At 37.8% G+C, this 21,797-nt stretch overlaps 1 protein-coding gene across 2 annotated transcripts in view; it reads right to left on the bottom strand.

Moving 5' to 3' along the window:
• Positions 1-21,797, bottom strand: part of Mbd5 (methyl-CpG binding domain protein 5) — a 144,237-nt gene that overhangs the window by 64,839 nt on the left and 57,601 nt on the right. For both annotated transcript variants that reach the window (XM_055600366.1, XM_055600365.1), the window contains exons 2-3: positions 16,858-17,029; positions 532-1,195 (exon numbers count right to left, since the gene is read on the bottom strand). In XM_055600366.1, the coding sequence (XP_055456341.1) occupies positions 532-644 (113 nt within the window). In that variant the 5' untranslated portion in view covers positions 645-1,195; positions 16,858-17,029. The remainder of the gene's footprint in view (positions 1-531; positions 1,196-16,857; positions 17,030-21,797) is intronic.

Genomic DNA, 21,797 nt, shown 5'->3' on the forward strand with positions numbered 1-21,797 from the left:
CTCCAAAAACCAAAAGGGCAGGCTATAGGCATCATGCCTTTTTTTGTTTTTGCTATTATCTTATGCATGAAAACTGTTTAAAAATCTACACAAAAAAGATAAAAGTTACTTTTAGTTAAAAAGTCTAACAATGAAAATTGCTAATTAAATTCAAAGAGTACTCTGAAACAGGGTGATATTTTTAAGAGAAGTTGGGTCTATTTCCAGTATTTTACATTTTCCTGTGAATATAATATTTTTGTTTATGTTTATTTTCTTTATATTTATTACAGAGAATTAGAAAGATAACCTTACACATACATAACTAATGAATAAAGATTCTCTTTGATAACCTAAGAAAATTTACATTGCTAAACAGCACAGAATAAAAATACTTGTGTTATTTCTAGCACAGAGGTCATTTATTCATGTCATTTCTTCATGTTAGCGGCCACCAGACAGAATATTTTGTTCCCTTAAAGAGGATCGGTCTTTTACTGCCTTAATCTTGACATTGTAAACTTGGAGGTAACAGAGGTAATAAGAGCTCACCTGATGTAAAGCACGCCATTATGATCCACACGACGCTGCCAACCCACAGGAACCTGTATAGCTGGAAGACCTCCTTCCTTGTCTCCTCCGTCACACTCTTTGCCTCCATTCATTTTCTGTGTCTGCTTGGGGCACTCCAGAGATATCAGCAGTAAGATGATATCCTTCTATTACAGAGCATGGTGGCCTTCAAAACTGGGCCAGCACAGCACAGTTTTCCCAGACTACGAAATACATGGGAAACTTCGGCTCAGTTTGGAACCAAGTCCTTGAAATCTACCATTGTGAAAATGTTTCCGATTATACTCTACATTAAATAAAAAATACCTCATTCCTACGCATGGTCTACATAGGCAAAAACAAATACTCTCAACCAGGGAAAATCATAATTCTCATATGCTGGTACCTGTCTGAAGCAGAAGAGGGAAGGGTGAAAAGTTTTTAGTTGTTCATTTTGTCTTGAACCTTGATGCTGTACTAAAATAACCTCTACTGTCTAGAAACTGGTCTGTTTTGACAGCACCAGCCAGTTAATGTCTTCAGTACTACCCGCCTTTATAGGCCACATTCTTTAAGCTTTCTCTTTATTTTCCAATGAGAATCCAAGGTGTTGCAGGTTGGTTCATCTGATGTTTTCATGACTTCAAATTTCCAATAACGTAGCCTGAAATATATGTAAATACATAAACTGTACATTTAATGTTGAAAATTGAGAAGCCATATCATTTAAAAATAAACTTTTAAATATGTCCAACCATTTTTGTGTTCTTTGCTGTCAAAATCATATGTAAAATTAACTGCATTTTCTTTTTTGAAATTAGACATATTATATGTCTAATTTCCACTTATAAGTGAGTATACACCATGTGTGTCTTACTGCTTCTGGGATACCTCACTCAGGATAATCTTTTCTAGTTCCCACCATTTGCTTGCAAATTTGATGATATATACTCACTTATAAGTGGATATTAGACATACAATAAAGGATAAACATACTAAAATCTGTACACCTAAAGAAGCTAAACAAGAAGGAACACCTTGGGTAGGATGATCAATCCTCACTCAGAAAAACAAATAGGATGCACATTGGAAGAAGGAGAAAACAGGAAACAGGACAGGAGTCTACCACAGAGGGCCTTTAAAAGACTATCCAGAAAGGTATCAAAGCAGATGCTGAGACTCATAGCCAAACTTTGGGCAGAGTGCAGTGAGTCATATGAAAGAAGGGGTAGTTAATAAGACCTGGAGAGGACAGGAGCTCCACAAGGAGAGCAAAAGAACCAAAATATCTGGGCACAGGGGTCTTTTCTGAGACTGATACTCCAACCAAGGACAGTGCATGGAGATTACCTAGAACCCCTGCACAGATGTAGCCCATGGCAGCTCTGTCTCCAAGTGGGTTCCCTAGTAATGGGAACAGGGACTGTCTCTGACATGAACTCAGTGGCTAACTCTTTGATTACCTCCCCCTGATGGGGGAGCAGCCTTACCAGACCACAGAGGAAGACAATGCAGCCAGTCCTGATGAGACTTGGTATAATAGGGACAGCTGGAAGGGGAGGAGGGCCTCCCCTATCAGTGGATTTTGGGAGGGTAGGATTGAGAGGGGATGAAGGAAGAGGCTACCGCTGGGATACAAAGTCAATAAACTGTAATTTATAAAAAAAAAAATAAAATTTAAAAAGCAGGAAAAAAAAAGAAAAAAGTTATTTTTTAGTCTTTCTAGTTGAATTAAAATTATATCACTTTCTCTTTCCTTTCTCCAGATCCTTCCATCTACCTTCCGTCAAACCCTTCCCATGTGCCCTGCCATCACTCATATTGACAGCTTCTTTTTCTTTGATTAACATTGTTACATACATATATAGTATGCATGCACACACACACATACACACACACAGAGCCTGCTGAGTTCTTTTATGTTGTTAGTGTGCATATGGTGTCAAGGCTGAGCACTCTACATTACAACGAATAATGGGCTTATCCCTGGGAGAGGCTGATTATTCTTCTCACAAACTTGTTTTCTTACAAATTGATCTATATTTACAATAGTTAAATAATTTGATTTACTTTTCACAGCAAACAACTTTTTAATTACTTGAGATAGATCCAAAATTATGGTTTCTCACTCTCTCCCCCTCTAACTTAAAATAAAAAATACCTATCACCTTTTATGACCTGTCAACCAGAAAACCATGTTAATCAAGTCACATTTGATTACTCCTTAATATTAGATTCAGCTATGATTAAGCTTTCTTTCCTAATCATTATATTGTAATAATTTTTTCTTTTTAAGGAAATAGTAGAAGAAATAAAATATGATGTATTACCAAATATGAGGGAACATTTTCTCCTACATTTGACTTAGTCAAGATTTTCCACAACCTCTTACATTGTGGTCCACTCTAAATTTCTTTAAGTTACAAGGTGCTGTTAGAAAAAGACATGATAGTTGAAACAAAAGGGATCGGTGGTAGTCTATATAGGCATGCTTATATGGGTGATCTTGAAGAAGCAATTAAATACAAAATAATTAAATTCAACAGCTTTAATCTTGCAGTATTATGGAGAATGTGGTGTCACATTTGGTAGAAACGTGTTGTGAAGAAGCCTTTCAGTGGTCACTTTAACATGTAGCTTATAGTCATATCCCTGAAGCCATGAGATCACACTGAAAACGGAAAACACTGCCCTAGAGTTTTAAGAACGAGACATGTTCTTGGTTAGAGTATCAGTCTCAGAAAAGACCCCTGTGCCCAGATATTTTGGTTCTGTTGCTCTCCTTGTGGAGCTCCTGTCCTCTCCAGGTCTTATTAACCACCCCTTCTTTCATGTGATTCACTGCACTCTGCCCAAAGTTTGGCTATGAGTCTCAGCATCTGCTTTGATACCTTCCTGGATAGAGTCTTTTAAAGGCCCTCTGTGGTAGACTCCTGTCCTGTTTCCTGTTTTCTCCTTCTTCCAATATGCATCCCATTTGTTTTTCTGAGTGAGGATTGATCATCCTACCCAAGGTGTTCCTTCTTGTTTAGCTTCTTTAGGTGTACAGATTTTAGTATGTTTATCTGATATTATAGGTCTCGTATCCACTTATAAGTGAGTATATACTGTCTGTGTCTTTCTGCTTCTGGGATACCTTACTCAGGATGATCTTTTCTAGATCCCACCATTTGCCTGCAAATTGCATGATTTCATTGTTTTTAATTGCTGAGTAGTATTCCATTGTGTAAATGGACCACAATTTCTGCATCCATTCCTCCATTAAGGAACATCTGGCTTGTTTCCAGGTTCTGGCTATTAAGAATAAAGTGGCTTTGAATGTGGTTGAACAAATGTCCTTGTTGTGTACTTGAGACTAGGTGTGGTATAGTTGGATCTTGAGGAAATGCTATTCCTAAAGGTCTGAGAAGGCGCCAGATTTATTTCCAAAGTGGTTTTATTTATATATTTATTTGTTACAATTTATTCACTTTGCATCCCTGTTGCAGTCCCCTGCCTTATCTCCTTCCAGTCACACACACCCCCTTCTCCCCTTTCCCTAGTTCCCTGATAGGGGAGGACCTCCTCCCTTTTTAATCAGGTCTCATCAAGGCTGGCTGCATCACCTTCCTCTGTGGAATGGCAAGGCTGCACCCCCCCAGTGGATGGTGATCAAAGAGCTGGCCACTGAGCTCATGTCAGAGACAGACCCTGCTCCCCTTAACTAGGGAACCTACTTGGAAACTGAGCAGCAAATAGCTTTCCTTTCATGTTTAAAGTTTTGGAGAAATCAGGGATACAAGGCACATACCTAAACATAGTAAAGGCAATATATAGCAAGCCTATAGCCAACATCAAAGTAAATGGAGAGAAACTTAAATCAATCCCAATGAAATCAGGGACAAGGAAAGGCTGCCCACTCTCTCCTTATCTTTTCAACATAGTTCTTGAAATCCTAGCTGGAGCAATAAGACAAGTAAAGGACATAAAAGGGATACAAATTGGAAAGGGAGAAGTCAAAGTATCACTATTCACAGACGATATGATAGTATATATGTGTGACCCCAAAATTCAACCAGAGAACTCCTTCAGCTGATAAACACATTAGCAAAGTGGCTGGATACAAAATTAACTAAAAAAAAAAAAAAAAAAAAAAATGAAGTCCTCCTGTATACAAAAGACAAATGGGCTGAGAAGGAAATTAGGGAAACAACACCCTTTACAATAGTCAGAAATAACATCAGTCTCCTTTGTTAGAGTCTACATATTTAAATCGGCCTAAAATCTTTCAGGTATTTTTCATTAAGAAAGGAAGAAACTGTCTTGCAGTGATGGTTGTTGTAGATTTAGACATATGTCTTATTGCTTTGACCCAGAGGCAGGGTAAAGGCATACTGAAGCACACACTCATTTCACTGAGGAGCAGGGACTGTGTTTATAGGTGGTAAACAATGGTAGGTCATGTGGAAGTAGCAAATGTTTATTGGGAAAATTCAGGGTGTGAATAGTGTCATATAGTAACAGTTCCAGTGGGGCTGAGGCTATTATCAGTATCACCAGGTTCAAGCTCCTGTGCTATGCTTCTCACAGGAATGACCCACTTACAGGTTCAATGTTTGTTTTAGTTCTGTCTTCCTTTCATTGTACTGTTGACTAAGTCTGTGCTTATTTATATGTCATTCAATACCAAAAGAGCAGTTAGGAAGTACTAGGAATTGTGCTAGGTTTTAGGAATACAAAGATATATATGTTACAGTATGAATATCTGTGTCTTCTCAAGTTGGAATGTGGCATTAGGAAGGAAGCATTGAAAAGTGATCAGTTCCTGGGCAGAGGTTGATGAAGGAGAATTGAGCCGGAGAGGGATCTCTTCAGCTCTGGGGGTTACAGTCGATTGAGGCATGCATGAACAGCGGAGGCCTCTCAATAGACACTGCACACGAAGGTGCCTTGATTCTGAACTTCTAAGTCCCGGGGATGGCGAGAAATATGTTTCTGCTGTTGAGAAGCTATGTAAATTTAGTAGCCTAGACAGAGAGAACAAGGAGTATAATATTTTGCATTAAGGTGTTTATGAGGAAGCTTGAAGGTAAAACTAAAAATCTAACCATAATTTCTCTGTGGAATAAGACCTACTGTAAAAAAAAATCCATATTTCAATTATTTGTATCTAGAAGTTCACATTGGCAATAGTTTAACATAGTAAACAACAATGTATCACCACTCTATTTTTACAGTGTGTTTTGTCACATTCAAATATATGTATGTATGTATATGTATATATATATATATATATATACACTTTTTTTTTTTTACTAAAAGAATTAGAAAACATTGCCAATTTTATTGAGTACTAGTTCCGAATAACAACTTAATTTCTCCTTTTACACTCATCATCCTTCTTTCTCCTCAGAGGTGACCATCATCATTATTCTGGTCTGTATTTGTTTATTTGTATTTATCTGCATTAACAATATGTATACTGTCTCATTTGTATTATAATTATATGTAATTCAAGAACTCATCTGTTAGAATTTGTCATTTTTTTGGGGGGGGATTTTTCTCTTGATTATTTGTATCTCTGTTGTGGACATATAGACCCAATCTATTTAATATTGTTCTTAAAACTTATGTGCACTATTGTGTGTGATATATGTGGGCACACATGAATGTGTGTGGAGGTCAGAGGACAATACTATAAAGTTGGTTTTTCCTTAGACATTTATGTGGTCTCTAGAGATACAACTCAAGTTGCCAGGCATGCATAGCAAGTTTTTACCTGCTGAGAAATCTCACTAGCCCCCAAGTTAAATTTTAAAAACTGAGTAGCATTTGTTGGCATTATTATACAATCATTTGTTTTGACATAACATTTTAACATGGGGTGATAGATTCTGAACATTATTTATTCTTTTACAATGATATACATACATATATGTACACACATATATGTACATATATCTACATACATATATCTACATACATATATGTACATATATATATATATATGTATACACATACCCACAAAATAGTCTTTGATCAAAGCCCCTATCCATTATCCTCTCTTAACAAATCCATTTTTCCCAACTCTCCCTTCTACTTTCATGTTTTACTCTTAGTTTTTGGTCACCAACTAAATTTAATTATGAATTTAATTCTTACATGAACAGAGTTGGGGAGCTATTTGAAGGACTGAGATACAGAGGAACATGATTCCTGTCCCTGAGTCTGGACATTTTCAACTCTATATAGATGCTGCCCAGTGTTCTTAAAGAAACTATTTTGCTTCTAAATATTTTCCATGTATGAATGTATCTGGTTTTCTTTTTCTTGAAAAGTTTATATATATATGCATGTATGATTTATTTTTATTTTATGTATGAGTTTTTTGTCTGCATGTATGTCTTTATGTATGTGTGTATGTTTGCCACATGTGTGCAGTGCCTGCAGAGGTCAAAAGAGGATGTCAGAACTGGAGTTAGAGACAGCGCAAGCTGCCGTGTGGGTGCTGAGAACCACATGTGTTCTCCACAAGAAAGGAAGTGCTCTGAACAGCTGAGTCATCTCTCCAATTTTTTTCCCCCAATTATTGACTCATTACCTGTTTGTATTTTTTCCCTTGGACACTTCTGTATGGCATTAAATATTTTCCAAAAACATTACTTTTAATGGTTGGGGTAGATTTTTGGGATTTGGTGTGTTAGTTTAACTACTTCCATTTATTTTGTGGACATAGACTTTCTTCCAAATTTTCATAACCATAAACAAACCTGATAAATGTTCCTGCAAATATAACCACACATACCTTAATAATTCACCTAGAATTAGTTGCTAGAATAGGCGTGTATGATTTTGGGGCCTTTAGACATTCTTTAAATGTATGAAGTCCTAGAAAAGGATTTAAGGTCATGTTTCTGAAACTTCTGAAGCCTATGTATTGTATTATTTTGAAAATATTAAAATGTGTTCTATTTGTTTTCAGGACTCTGGTAGTCTTGTCTCTTACAGAGGCCCATCACCTGTGATGCTGTCAGACTTTCTTTTTACAACTTACAGTGAAAACACTGAACACTTTCTCCTGTTTTCCAAATTTAGCTTTTTAATATTACTATGTTTTAAAGAAACCCTATATTCTACAACATGCTTCCCTTTTTTACCTTAGAGACCAATGTTGTTTATGTGGCTTCATGAAACGCTAATAAAATCCATTAAAACAGAAAAGACTGTGATATTCAAGCTACGCCCTTGTCATTAGCACTTAAGATCTAAGATTCAGTTTATGCATCAGCCTAATCTGTATTTATTTCACAGACAGCTCTGTAATGATAAAAGCCAAGTGTGTGTTTTTATGTATATGTGTGTTCTGAGGGAGATAGCTGATATGATTCTACCAATGGTTTCATTTTTTTCTGCTTTCTTTCAATATGCAAATGTAGTCTCTGAAAATTGGCTTTGAGCGAACTGAATTTCAGTGGCCTGATTTTCTTTGTTGCCCTGGCTTCTTCTGACCATTCAGAATGTAGGTAAGATGTTATCCCCCAACCCCAAACTATAATGTGAACCACAGGTAACTCGTTATCTGTAATTAATCCACAGACACTTTCTATTTTCTGCTTATTAGCAGCATGATTCTGTTTACGGACTCTCTTTTCACAGGAATACAAAAACTGAGTAGGGGCCTTGACTCACTTTTGTCTTCCTATATTCATGCTTCCTATATTAATTAATCATTTCCTGGTGATTGTGTATATTCTAGTCAACATGGTTTTATATTCGGATTTTCATCACTTGAGCTTATGATACATTTTAGCATCACATATCTAAAATAGAGAGGTTTTAAAGGAAGCCAATGAATGTATGCATTTTGATAAAATCAAAGAAGCATTTTTGTGTTCTAGATTTATCCCTAAGGATCTCACAACTTCTGAGTGACACCTTCAGTACAGAAGATAAGGCTTTTATGAAGACTAGTCTATTAATTTGTGAACTATCAGTTTTATTAAGTAACATACATTAATTGTATTAATAAAGGAACTAGAAAATGAATGCAACACTATTAAAATTCAGCTTACATTTTAACAGCATGCTATTAATGCAATAGGCCAACTTTTCAATCTACTTATGTTCTTGTCAACATAAGAATGAACTTATGCATTATTAAATGTATTTTAAAAGTCATACTCAAAAAACTACAGAGATAAATATCAGAAAATATGACACCTTAAAATAATTAAATAGCCATTTTTCATAAATCTATCTGAATGACATCAAATGCCATAAAGTCATTAGAATAATGTCAAACTTTATTAACAGTAAATATAGTGAATTTATTTTTGCATGATAATATTCTACATCAGTGCACACGACTAATTGGTCTATGATTAGCGGATGAACTTCAATACACAGTAGCATAGAATTAACAGCCAAAGATTATCCAATTATTACGAACAGACTATGTTAAGTAAAATATGGACATTATTTGATACGTGATATAACTAAATCATCACTAAACTTTTTATAATATGATTTTAAATTTGGTTTATGAAATTTTCGTAAGTAGGTAGTCTACCCCCATCCTGCACTGGCAAGAATGAATGGTTTATTTTTCAAACTGCTACTAAGTTTCTTATAAAATAGTCCTTTATGCTTATATCCCAAACAGCGTATGTACGACAATGAATGTGACTGGAAAATAATACAATATTAGCACTATAGAGAGCTGAATCTAAGTGACTACTTTTTAGAGTTGCCATATATTACATTTTCCCTAATTATCTTTTCATAAAATATTATTTAAATGCACCCTTCACTGTACCTATCCCAGCCCCCATCAATCTTCACATATTTATTCAAGTCATGAATTTTTATTTATGAACATCCTAGTTTCTCTCATTTTAAAGAAAACTTGGAAACATATTAACCCATTTTTTACTGGTTATTATTTCCATGGGGTTCTTATTACGATTGGTGGCCATGGCTTCTAAAACATACCTTTTTGATAAATCCTCTGTAAGAGACCCAGAACCCTATGCCAGACTTTTCTTCCCATAACAAGCATCAACAAATAACTATATTTGTTATAGTTATATCAGCTGTACCAGAACACCCTCAAGAAGTGCATCTTTCCTTGCTTGATAACTAAAATCCTCAAGTTCTAGCTGTATGAAAGTTCACAACCTGTGTGTCTCAGCCATTAAGAACACTGGCTGCTCTTGCAGCGGAGCAGGGTTCAATTCCTAGCCCCCTCATGGTGGTTCACAATGGGCTGTGACTCCAGTTCTAGAGGCCACCCAATGCCACCTTTTGTCCTCTGTGGGCACCAAGCATGCAAGTTGTAGACAGACACATGTGTAGGCAAAATATTCATACAAACAAAATTTAAAAAAAGGTTTATCACCAGAGAATAGCACGATAGTCACATGGGGAGGATATACATCCCAAATCTTAAGGTTTTGGGATAGGCTCAAAAAACGTTTTTGCAGTCTTCAGAGTCAAGGTAACAAGCTCGTTGGTCTGGGTCTCCTGTATGGCCAAGAATATTACTTATAACCAGGGCAATTATTTTTGACTATCAGATTTTAGCAAATCACAGGTGTGAGACATATAAAAATCTTAAATTGCTGGGTGGTGGTGGCACATGCCTTTAATCCAGCACTTGGGAGCCAGAGGCAGGTGGATCTTTGTGAGTTCTAGGCCAGCCTGGTTACAGAGCAAGTTCCAGGACAGCCAGTGCTACACAGAGAAGCCTTGTCTAAAAAACCAAACCAAACCAAACCAAACCTTAAATTTTGAGTCTGATAAACTGCAAATGGCCCTGAATATCTTTGTGGCTTCACTGGGCCTTGTGACCTGCAGTGAAGTGTGTCAGATGTGACATTGCTCACATTTTGTTTCTAAACCTCAAGAAGCCTCATGCTTTTCACTGTGGTTACTTGGAGAGCCACTATCTTGTTGTCAACAACCTCAACTAATTCCCTTGCACTTGAGAAGTGATGCAGAAGCCCAGCTATCTGTCTGTCTCCGCTCAGGCCTGTCATGAAATGAATGTAGGGAGCAGCACGTGATAGAGGGGTGAGCTGGCTCAGCTGATTGCATAGTGAATTGAAAAGCCACAGAACCAGTACTACTATGGCAACAAAACCTTATACTGGAAATAATATGAAAGGCTAAAATAGAGGTGGCTTATAGAGCTGAGAGGGTAGTTAACACTGCGGACTGACAATAAGCCTTAACTTTTATTTCCTTATAATAAAAATTATAACAGTATAGCTTGCTATTGGAAAAATGCTACCTTCTATAATTTTTAGAACACATTAGTCAAATTGTTATTTATAGATAACTATTCAAACTGTTGGAAAGCTATTCAGATCCTAGGAAAAGATACTGATATAGTTAAGTGCAAAAAACATGCCACAAAGTTGGTATAGAATGGGGTGTGTGTGTGTGTGTGTGTGTGTGTGTGTGTGTGTGTGTGTGTGTGTATTTTGAGTCAGGGTCTCATTATGTAGTTTTAACTGGGCTGGAATCTACTGCATAGACTAGGCTGGCCTTGAGCTCACAGAAATCTTTCTGCTTTTGAGATTAAAAAGAGTATGCCACCATGCCTAACTTGATAATTTTAATCTAAAAAATGTTATCACATGTCAGTAGAAAAATGGGCTCCCAATGACTACTGTCAGTGTAAGAACAGGATGCCAGTGTCTGTCCAATTACTACTGTATGTTCTTTGGTAACAGGAGCATATTTTCTTCATTTTTATATTTTGTACAAAAAGCAAACATTAGGGCTATAATTGGGAAAATATCATTTCTAAAAACTTAGGCATGGTATCCAAAGAAGAGGGAATTAATGGTTTCTGCTTCTCAGAAGTACCAGGGAAACTCGTTAATGGAAGATTCATAATCTTTGCACTTAGGATGGTGTTACATTATTTTTATGCTTTTTTCCAAAAGAACAGAATAAGGAGAATCAGGAGCCATTAACCTGGATGATCTCAATGAAGAAAAGCTGAGCTCCCTGCTGGTTTCTACAGTCCCCTGGAATCACTCCTACTTTTCTGCTTGGAATTTCATCTCTCATCCCAGATTCTTGCCCTTTACTGAAGTACTCCTCATTTGTTTCACTTTCTAAAAAGTCCCTCATTTTTCCCTTCCTCACTTTCCCAGTTTTTGTATGACTTCACAAATCTATCTTAGGGTCCTACTTTGGTTTCTGTTGGGATAAACACCACGGACACAGCAGCCTGTGGAGGGGTTAGGATTTACTTCACCTTACAGTCCTGTATGAAGGAAGTTAGAGCAGGAATCCAAAGCAGGCACCTGGACGCAGGAATTGAAGCAGAGACCATGGAGAGACATCAAATGCTGGCTTGTTCCTCAGTGCTTGCTCAGTCTGATTTCTTATCCACTCAGGATTTCCTGCCTAACGGTGCCACAACTAGCCCCTCTCCATTGTTCATCAAGAAAATGCCCAACACGCTTGCCTGCAGGTAATCAGATGGAGGCAGTTTTCCAATTGATGTTCCTCTTCTCTGATAACCCTAGCTTTCGTTAAATTGACAAAAAAACTAACTGGGACACTTAGGCTCCCCTTGTAATTCTCTAGTGTACTATCCAGTTCTGTTCTTTTACAAGAATTACAACACAACATTTGGCGACCCTTTTGCCATTCGATTTGACTGCAAAGAAAAAGTAGATGAGAGCCAGAACTTTCCCTTAAAGCTTTCCTTTGTAACTTTACAAATATAGAAGGGTGTGGAAATGGAGAGTCTGCATGTGCAAGTAAACAATGCCTTCTTTCTTAATATAAAAACGGAGCAATAACTCATACATACGTTAAGTATTTTCAGAATTATTCTTAAAAATAATAGATTATCATAAGGTACTTCCAAAAACAATAAACTATAGTTCTGAACGGTTAGAAGAAAAAGTGGGGAACAGCCTAGAACTCACTAGCACAGGAGACAACTTCCCTGAACAGAACACCAACAGCACAGGCTCTGAGAGCAACAATCAATAAATGGAACCTCATGAAACCAAAAAGCTTCTGTAAAGCAAAGGACACCATCATCAGAACAAAACGACTGCCTACAGATTGGGAAAGAATCATCACCAACCCTTTATCTGACAGAGGACTCATATCCAGTATATACAAAGAACTAAAGAAGCTGAAAAGCAGCAAACCAAGTAATCCACTTAAAAAGTGGGGAACAGAGCTAAACAGAGAAGTCTCTGTAGAGGAATATCGAATGGCAGAGAAGCACTTAAAGAAATGCTCTGCCAAAGGTTTGGTCATGAGTCTTTGCTTTGAAAACACTGCTAGTTAGAGTCTTTCCAATGTGCTCAGTAGACTCCTGTCATACGTTCAATGCACATCCCATCTGTCATTCTAAACGAGGATTGATCATCTTACCCCATGTCTACTCTCTTGATTATCTAAACCTTTGGCAGAGTACAGGGAATCATAAGAAAGAAGGGGAGTTAGTCTGATGAGGAAAGGATAGGAGCTCCACAAGGACCAAATATATCTGGGCACAGGGTCTTTTCTGAGACTGACATGCAACCAAGGACCATGTATGAATGTAACCTAGAACCTCTGCTCAGATGTAGCCTGTGGTAGCTCAGTAACCAATTGGTTTCCCATAGTGAGGGGAACAAGGACTATTCCTAACAGGAACTCAATGACTGGCTCTTTGGCCTCCCCACCCCCCAAGGGAGGAGCAGTCCTGTTAGGCCACAGAGGAGAGCTTTGCAGCCAGTCCTGAAGATACCTGATAAAACAGGATCAGATGAATGGGGAGGAGGTCCCCCCTATCAGTGGACTTGGCAAGGGGCACGGTGGAGAGGAGGGAGGGAGGGAGGGACTGGGAGGGAATGAGGGATCGGGACACGGCTGGGGTACAGAGTTAATAAAATGTAACTGATAAGAAAAAAATAAAATACAAAAAAAAAAAAAAAAAAAAAGAAATGCTCAACCTCATTAGCCATTAGGGAAATGCAAATCAAAACAACCCTGAGATTTCACCTTACACCCATCAGAATGGCCAAGATCAAAAACTCAAGTGACAACACATGCTGGAGAGGTTGTGGAGAAAGGGGAACCCTCCTCCACTGCTGGTGGGAATGTAAACTTGTACAACCACTTTGGAAGTCAATCTGGCGCTTTCTCAGACAATTAGGAATAGTGCTTCCTCAAGACCCAGCTATACCACTGCTAGGTATATACTCAAAATTTGCTCAAGTACACAAGGACATTTGCCCAACCATGTTTGTAGCAGTTTTATTTGTAATAGCCAGAACCTGGAAACAACCCAGATGTCCACCAACGAAGGAATGTATACAGAAATAGTGGTATTTTTACACAATGGAATACTACTCAGCAATCAAAAAGGAGGAAATCATGAAATTTACAGGCAAATGGTGGGATCTAGAAAAGAGCATTCTGAGTGAAGTATCCCAGAAGGAGAGAGACAAACATGGTATATACTCGCTTATATAGACATACAAGATATGATAAACATAATGAAATCTATACACCTAAAGAAGATAAACAAGAAAGCGGACATGGGGTAAGATGATCAATCCTCACTTAGAAAGACAAATGGATGTGCATTGGACGTATGACAGGAGTCTACCATGGAAGGCATCTGAAAGACTCTACCTAACAGTGTTTCAGAACAGATACTAAAACTCATAACAAACCTTTGGCAGAAGGGGAGTTAGTATGACATGCAAAGGACAGGAGCTCCACAAGGACCAAATATATCTGGGCACAGGGGTCTTTTCTGAGACTCACACTCCACCAAGGACCATGTATGGATATAACCTAGAACCTTTGTGTGGATGAAGCCCATGGTAGCTCCGTAACCAATTGGTTTCCCATAGTAAGGGGAACAGGGACTATTTCTGACAGGAACTCAACGACAGGCTCTTTGACCTCCCCACCCCCCAAGAGAGGAGCAGTCCTGCTAGGCCACAGAGGAGGACTCTGGAGATACCTGATAAAACATGGTCAGATGAAAGGGGAGGAGGTCCTCCCCAATTAGTGGACTTGGAAAGGGGCAGGGAGGAGATGAGGGAGGGAGGGTGAGATTGGAAGGGAATAAGGGAGCGGGATACACCTGGGATACAGAGTTAATAAAATGTAACTAATAATAGAAAAATAAAATTAAATTAAAAAAATTATCTGTGATATATTCCTACATATTTTTCCTATTTTGCAATTTTTTTTGCTTCTGTATTATAAAGACTTTCATGAAGAATAGTGATAACAAATCCTTGTTCACATCTATATAAACAGATAAAAGTGGCATTTTTTGTATTTTATCCTCGTATGAAAAGTATTTTGGCTATGTTAAAGGCAAAATATTTGCAGGCCAAATTATATATAATCACAAATACATAATCACATAGTCATCATCTAGTTGCCCAATAGATCTCTTCAAATTTATCCCTCCCAACTAAATGCTATCATGTTCCATTTGACTAACATGTTTCTCTTTCTTTCCACAGCCAACTCTGCTATTGGCAAATACCATTATATACATATACATATTATATTATATTATATATTATATTATATTATATTATATTATATTATATTATATTATATTATATTATATTATATATTTAACTTCTGTGAGACCAATGAAATCATACAGTATTTGTCTCTGTCTAACTTTTTCACTTCAGGTAATATCCTCCAGGCTGTTGCAACTGGTAGAATTTTGTTCTTTGTAATGGCTACACTAAATTCCTCTCCCTACCCTGTGTATGTGTGTGTCGCCTTTTTTAAAAAAATATTCATTCATCTGCTTATACATAACATATATACACATTCTGAATGCACAATACATATATAAATAAAGATCTCTCTCCCACATACTCATCCCATCCTTGGGATATATACCCAGTCATGACACTGCTGTGTCAGATAACAGTTCTATTCTAGTTTTTGTTATAGGCATCATCAACTAGTCTTCCATAATGGTTATCACTAGTTTACTTTCTCATCAACAGTATGTAGTGTTTTCATTTGCTACATCTTAACCACCAATTGTTACCTTTTGTCTTTTCAGTAATAGCCGCTTGTTGGAATGAAGTGGCATTTTATTATGGTTTTAACTTCAATTTCCGTAAGTCCTCTTTTAAAAAAGGACTATTTTTTCTCTTAAATTGGATTATTATTTTGCTATGAGTTTAAAACATAAGCTCTTTATAGTTTGTAAAGTTAGCAAATACATTTTCCCTGTAGGCTATCTAGTCCTACTTTTTGGACTATTTCGTTTGTTGCACAAAAAACAAAGTTTACAAACCAAACTCCAGTTTGATGCAATCTTGTCTGTTCATTTTTGCTTTTGTTATCTGCACTTTTAGATTTACCTGCAAGTGCCATTATGTATTTCTTTTATGTTTTTTTCCAGTATTATAAGTTCAGGTGTTACGTTTAAGTATAAAACCATTTTAAATGAGAATCAGGTTACCCTTAAAGTGAAAACACTGCAATAGTCAATGAGACACTTGTCCAAGATAGTGTCTCAGCATATGTATAAATATCTAGGGCCACTCAGATCCAGGCAATCTCCAGCCAACATGATTAGATACAGTACAACCATGGTCTAATAAAACTTCTGATCAGCTCTCTCAAGAAAAAAGATGAAGAGAGTGCTTTTTTATGTATTTTAGAAAGGTAACCCCCAAAGCATACAAACTACATGAAGTAAGTGTTCTTTGATTGTGTTTAAGCTCAGACATCAGAAACAAAATGAGCAGTGATATCTACAGATGTTATGTGAGATCACAGTTTAGTCATTTCAGCATGGGCCTGCTACTCACTGGGATGCCGAGAGTGTCCAGGAATACACGCTTACCAAACAAAACTTATGCACAGAGTACTCAAGTTAGAGACTGGGAAGGGAATTTCAAAAACCCAACATGAAGCATAAAGAAACTCTGAGGACAAATCACTTAAAAAGCCAAACCTAAAGAAAATAGTCTTTATGAATGGGGAGGAGGTCTTCCCCTATCAGTGGACTTTGAAAGGGGCACGGTGGAGATGAGGGATGGAAGATGGGATTGTGGGAATGAGGGAGCAGGACACGGCTGGGATTCAGAGTTAATAAAATGTAACTGATAAAAAAATAAAGAAAAGAAATTAAAAAAAAGAAAATAGTCTTTAGCAAATAATTTAAAAAAACACACTAATTATAAAAAAGGATTTTGGACAAAATCCCACTTGTAAAAAAGTATTTGGCTTTCACAGGGTTTATAAATAATAATAACAATAATACCAAATAATTGGCAATATTTAAATAAAAAATTTCAATGAAAACATACAATTCCTGTTTACCTGAGAAACTGGACACTGAGTAACAGTAGGTCAACATTTCTGCCTTGCCATAGTTGTCTGGAGCACAGCAGTGGCTGCTTTTCCAGAAAGGGCTTGGCTCTCCAGCTCACTTCAGTGGCCTCCTGCTTCATTCCACCATTCTGGCCTCTGTAGACAATTAGGTTTCCAAATTCTGGAATAGAGAGGACTTTGAGATAAGAGCTGAAGCAACTCACTTTAGCTTTGGTAAGAGGCAAGATTAATTTTTGTTCATCATTTAAACGATATTCTCATTTCCTTTAAAGGGTAGAGGGCGAGCTCTCTGTAGCTAGCACACATTCTATATGTACAGGAACATCACTAACCCAGTTATATCCATAAGCATGTCTTATTAAGGAGGCAGAGTTGTCCCTTAGCTTGGTGATTTTTGAGTCAATGACTACATAAGTAACTCCAACCCCTGTATCTTCTGCATTTCCACTGTTTCCAATATCATATTACCAGTATCTTAGTGTACCAAATTTGTGTGATGTACTATGATGGCCATTGGAAACCCAAACACTAGGATAACATAGTCCAATCCCTAGGTACTTACTACAAGGGAAGAGTTAGTGAGGATTTAGATAGTCAAGTTAACACTTGATGGTCCTAACTATGGCAGGGATAAGTAAGGAATGTTAGAAGAGCATAGAACTAGTCTAACATTCACGGAAAAGGGTGGTAAAGGGCAATGGCTACAATTAGGACAGGCAAAGAAAGGTCACCAGGGGACTAGAGACTACACTGAATTCATTCAAAATTTTTCCATCACGAAACATTAATATGAAAGAGTTTATATGAAAGAGTTTATAACATTAATATGAAAGAGTTAATATGAAGAGTCTATTGATAATGTATCTAACACTATACTCATTTTTAGCTGATAATCAAACATAAAGGTTTCATTTTGTCAGATCTTTAACTGTGACATGGTAAGGGATAAAGCTGTGACTATTTGCCTGATTCTTGAAATGGAAAATGATGATGTGACATCTACTGAACTAATAGTGTTATTTTTAAAAAGCACTATCAAAGAATGGTTATTTATTTAAATGAGAATGGAATATTAGATGGCAGAGAAACACTTAAATGTTCAACATCCTTAGTCATCAGGGAAATGCAAATCAAAACAACCCTGAGATTTCACCTTACACCCATCAGAATGGCTAAGATAAAAAACTCAAGTGACAACACATGCTAGAGAGCATGTGGAGAAAGGGGAACCCTACTCTACTACTGGTTGGAATATAAACTTGTACAACCACTTTGGAAATCAATCTGGCACTTCCTCAGACAATTAGGAATAGTGCTTTCTCAAGATCCAGCTATACCACTCCTAGGCATATATCCAAAATATGCTCAAGTATATAACAAGTACATTTGCTCAACCATGTTTGTAGCAGCTTTATTCGTAATAGCCAGAACCTGGAAACAACTCAGATACCCCTCAACTGAGGAATGGATACAGAAATTGTGGTACATCTACACAATGGAGTATTATTCAGCAATAAAAAACAAGGAAATCATGAAATTTGGAGGCAAATGGTGGAAACTGGAAAAGATCATCTTGAGTGAGGTATCCCAGAAGCAGAGAGACACATAGGGTATATACTCACTCATAAGTACGTATTAGACATATAATATAGGATAAACCTACTAAAATCTATACACCTAAGAAATTAATCAAGAAGGAGGACTCTGGCTAAGATGCTCAATCCCCATTCAGAAAGGCAAAGAGGATGGATATCAGAAGAGGGAGAAAATAGGGAACAGGACAGGAGTCTACCACAGAGGGCCTCTGAAAGGCTCTACCCTGTAGGGTATCAAAGCAGATACTGAGACTTATAGCCAAACTCTGGGCAGAGTGCAGGGAATCTTATGGAAGAAGGGGGAGATAGTAAGACCTGGAGAGGACAGGAGTTCTACAAGGAAAGCAACAGAACCAAAAAATCTGGGTACAGGGGTCTTTTCTGAGACTGATATTCCAACCAGGGACCATTCATGGAGATAACCTAGAACCCCTGCTCAGATGAAGCCCATGGCAGTTCAGTGTCCAAGTTCAGGGTTCCATAGTAATGGGAACAGGGGCTGTCTCTGACATGAACTGATTGGCCTGCTCTTTGATCACCTCCCCCTGAGGGGGGAGCAGCCTTACCAGACCACAGAGGAAGACAATGCAGCCAGTCCTGAAGAGATCTGATAGACTAGGATGAGAAACAAGGAGAGGAAGATCTCCATCAGTGGACTTGGGGAGGGGCATTGGTAGAGAAAAGGGAGGGAGGATGGGATTGAGAAGGGAGGAAGGAGGGGGCTACAGGGGGATACAAAGTGAATAAACTGTAATTAATAAAAATAGAAATAAAAAAATAAAAAGAATGGAATATTAGAAATTAATGCAAGAGAGCAAAGGTTGAAAAGGGAGCTGGGTGCAATAACATTTGTGGGAGGTGGGGGCGGGAGATGTGAGAGTTCAAAGTCAACCTTGGTACAAAATGAGTTTGAGGTCAGGTCTGGTTAAAGGTGCCCCCAGCTCACTGACAAAAACAAACAAGTGAACAAATCCAAAAGAAGGTAGACATTGACCAGGGTGAACTAGACAACACAGTGTTGAGCTGTTGGAAACTATATCCTTCTTTGTGAAAGGAGTCCTGAGTGAAAGAAAGATGATGGCTACAGTGTTACATAGCCAAATGCACAAATGACATTAGAATTATGTTATCTCCTAGAAACATGTTAGACACCTTATACATACATATGTTAACTTATTTCATCTTTATTACAACTCTTCAATGCAAGTACTTTTAATATTTTTATTACAGAATGAAACTAATCCAAGAGAAATGAAGCAACTTTACCTCCTTTTCAGTTTTGGTATAATTCACACTCACTTTCTCTCACTGCAAGTATTATCATCATCTAGCATTTATACATTTTACTGTTTATCCTATCCCATTGTCTCCTCTGGAAAGAAGGCAAACATAGTAAGCACAGGGGATACAGTAGACCTTATAACAGACAAAAATCTTTGAGATTTTTTTTTTAGTTCAATATCTTTTCGAAGACTAGCTTTGTACCATGTTTTCTCCAAGATATAAGTACTTTATAAATGCCTGAGTTAAAATATTTGCCAAAAAAATACTTTCTGAGCGGATCATCAACATTGCTGATCATTAAGCATATCCTTGCCATGCTCATCACCGTTACTGTAAGATAGGGATCTACAGAGTACAGTTCCTGCTTCACAGAACACTTAGGTATCAAAACAAGGTAGAAGCATGAAGAATTCCTAGTGCATAAAAGGAGAAATCCTTGTATTTCATGATAGTCTTTCTTCAATCAGCAAATATTATCTAAAATACCAACTCATCTTTCCTTCCCACCATCACAATACAGGGCTAAAAACATTATTGCAATGTTCATAATACCATAACACCATGAGCTGGATATGACCTTAAAGCTTCCTTCCTATGGACTAGCTTTCATGGTACCAGATGCAAGTTTCCAAAGAAAGGAAGCACTCGATAGCACTTCCCAGTGCTTCATTACGGCGCCTATGAACCACAACGATAATCACCATGGCATGACAAGCCTAAGGGTACAGTAGTGGCATGCATAACTTGGAGGTAAACAAAAAGCTCTCCAATTGGACTTAAGAAATACTCAATAAAAGGGAAATTATGCTGGAACAGTGGCACATGCCTGTAATCCCAGCATTCAGGGAAGCAGGTGGATTTCTGTGTTTGTGCCCAGGCTGGCCTACAAAGCAAGTGTTCTGCCCAGTTCACGAACCCCAAAAGACCAGGAATAACTAGACTCCTCTGTAAATACATGAGGTTCCTTTTTATTGTAAATTACAAGCTGCAGCTTGGGCCCACACACCCCCACCACCAAAGCAGTGGAAGCCGAGCATGCTGCGCCCAGGTTAGTTGGGTGATATATAGATTCTGGTCCCTCCCAGCATGCCCAAGGCAGGGCCAATTCCTGCCTGGCAAGCATCTATTGGTCAAAATGCTACATTTTTAATTTATTGGCTATAGGAAGGTCCCCAGACCATAATGACTTGGTGTCCCTCCCTAGGGGGATGGTCCAGTTTCCTAGCAACTGTATCTCTAGTGGGTGGGGAAAGAATGCAGTAAGGCAGTCCTTCCCCCCAGGGCATTACTAGACTTCTCCATCCACATAGTTCAGGCCTTAAGTAATAATAGCTGCTAATTTTTAATCTTTTTGGTCTCTCACAAGTCCAGGACAGCTAAGGCTACACACAGAGAAACCTTACTTTGGAAAAAAAAAAAAAAGAAAAAAAGGAAAATCATGCCTGGTATCAGAAACCTAGGAAACTACCCACACTAGCAAAGTCAGGAAACTACCCACACTAGCAAAGTCAGAAACTACCCACACTAGCAAAGGATCCTGGAAAATGTACAACACTTTACTAAATCAGTATAATCCCTAACTATAGTCTAAATTTTTGTCTTTGTAGCTACAGATAAGTGTAGTCCTCATTCCCCATCAAGGAAGCTTCTCTTTGCCAAAGACAAAGACAAAAAAAAAAAAAGACAACCACTCAAAATACAGACTTGTGGAGGCCAGCCCAAAAGATGTATCTACATTTACAACTTCTACACCTAAGGCTCAGAGATCAATGCAGAAGAGAGAGCTTAAAGATTGCAGAAGACAGTAGAACAGGAAGTTTGCCAAGAGAGTACTTCTCCTAGGAATGTGTGGTCGTTTGAATAAGAATGGCCCTCATAAGGCAGAAGACGGTGGCACAAACCTTTAATCCCCACTCCAGCACTCAGAAAGCTTAGAGAGGTAGATCTTTGCATTCAAGGGCAGTCTGATCTATAGAGCAAGTTCCAGGGCAGCCAGGGCTACACACAGAAACCCTGTCTCAGAAAACAAAAACAAAACCAACCAACCAA

This window comes from Psammomys obesus, unplaced genomic scaffold (assembly GCF_907164565.1).
Source record: "Psammomys obesus unplaced genomic scaffold, mPsaObe1.curated_primary_1811, whole genome shotgun sequence".
Taxonomy (NCBI): domain Eukaryota; kingdom Metazoa; phylum Chordata; class Mammalia; order Rodentia; family Muridae; genus Psammomys; species Psammomys obesus.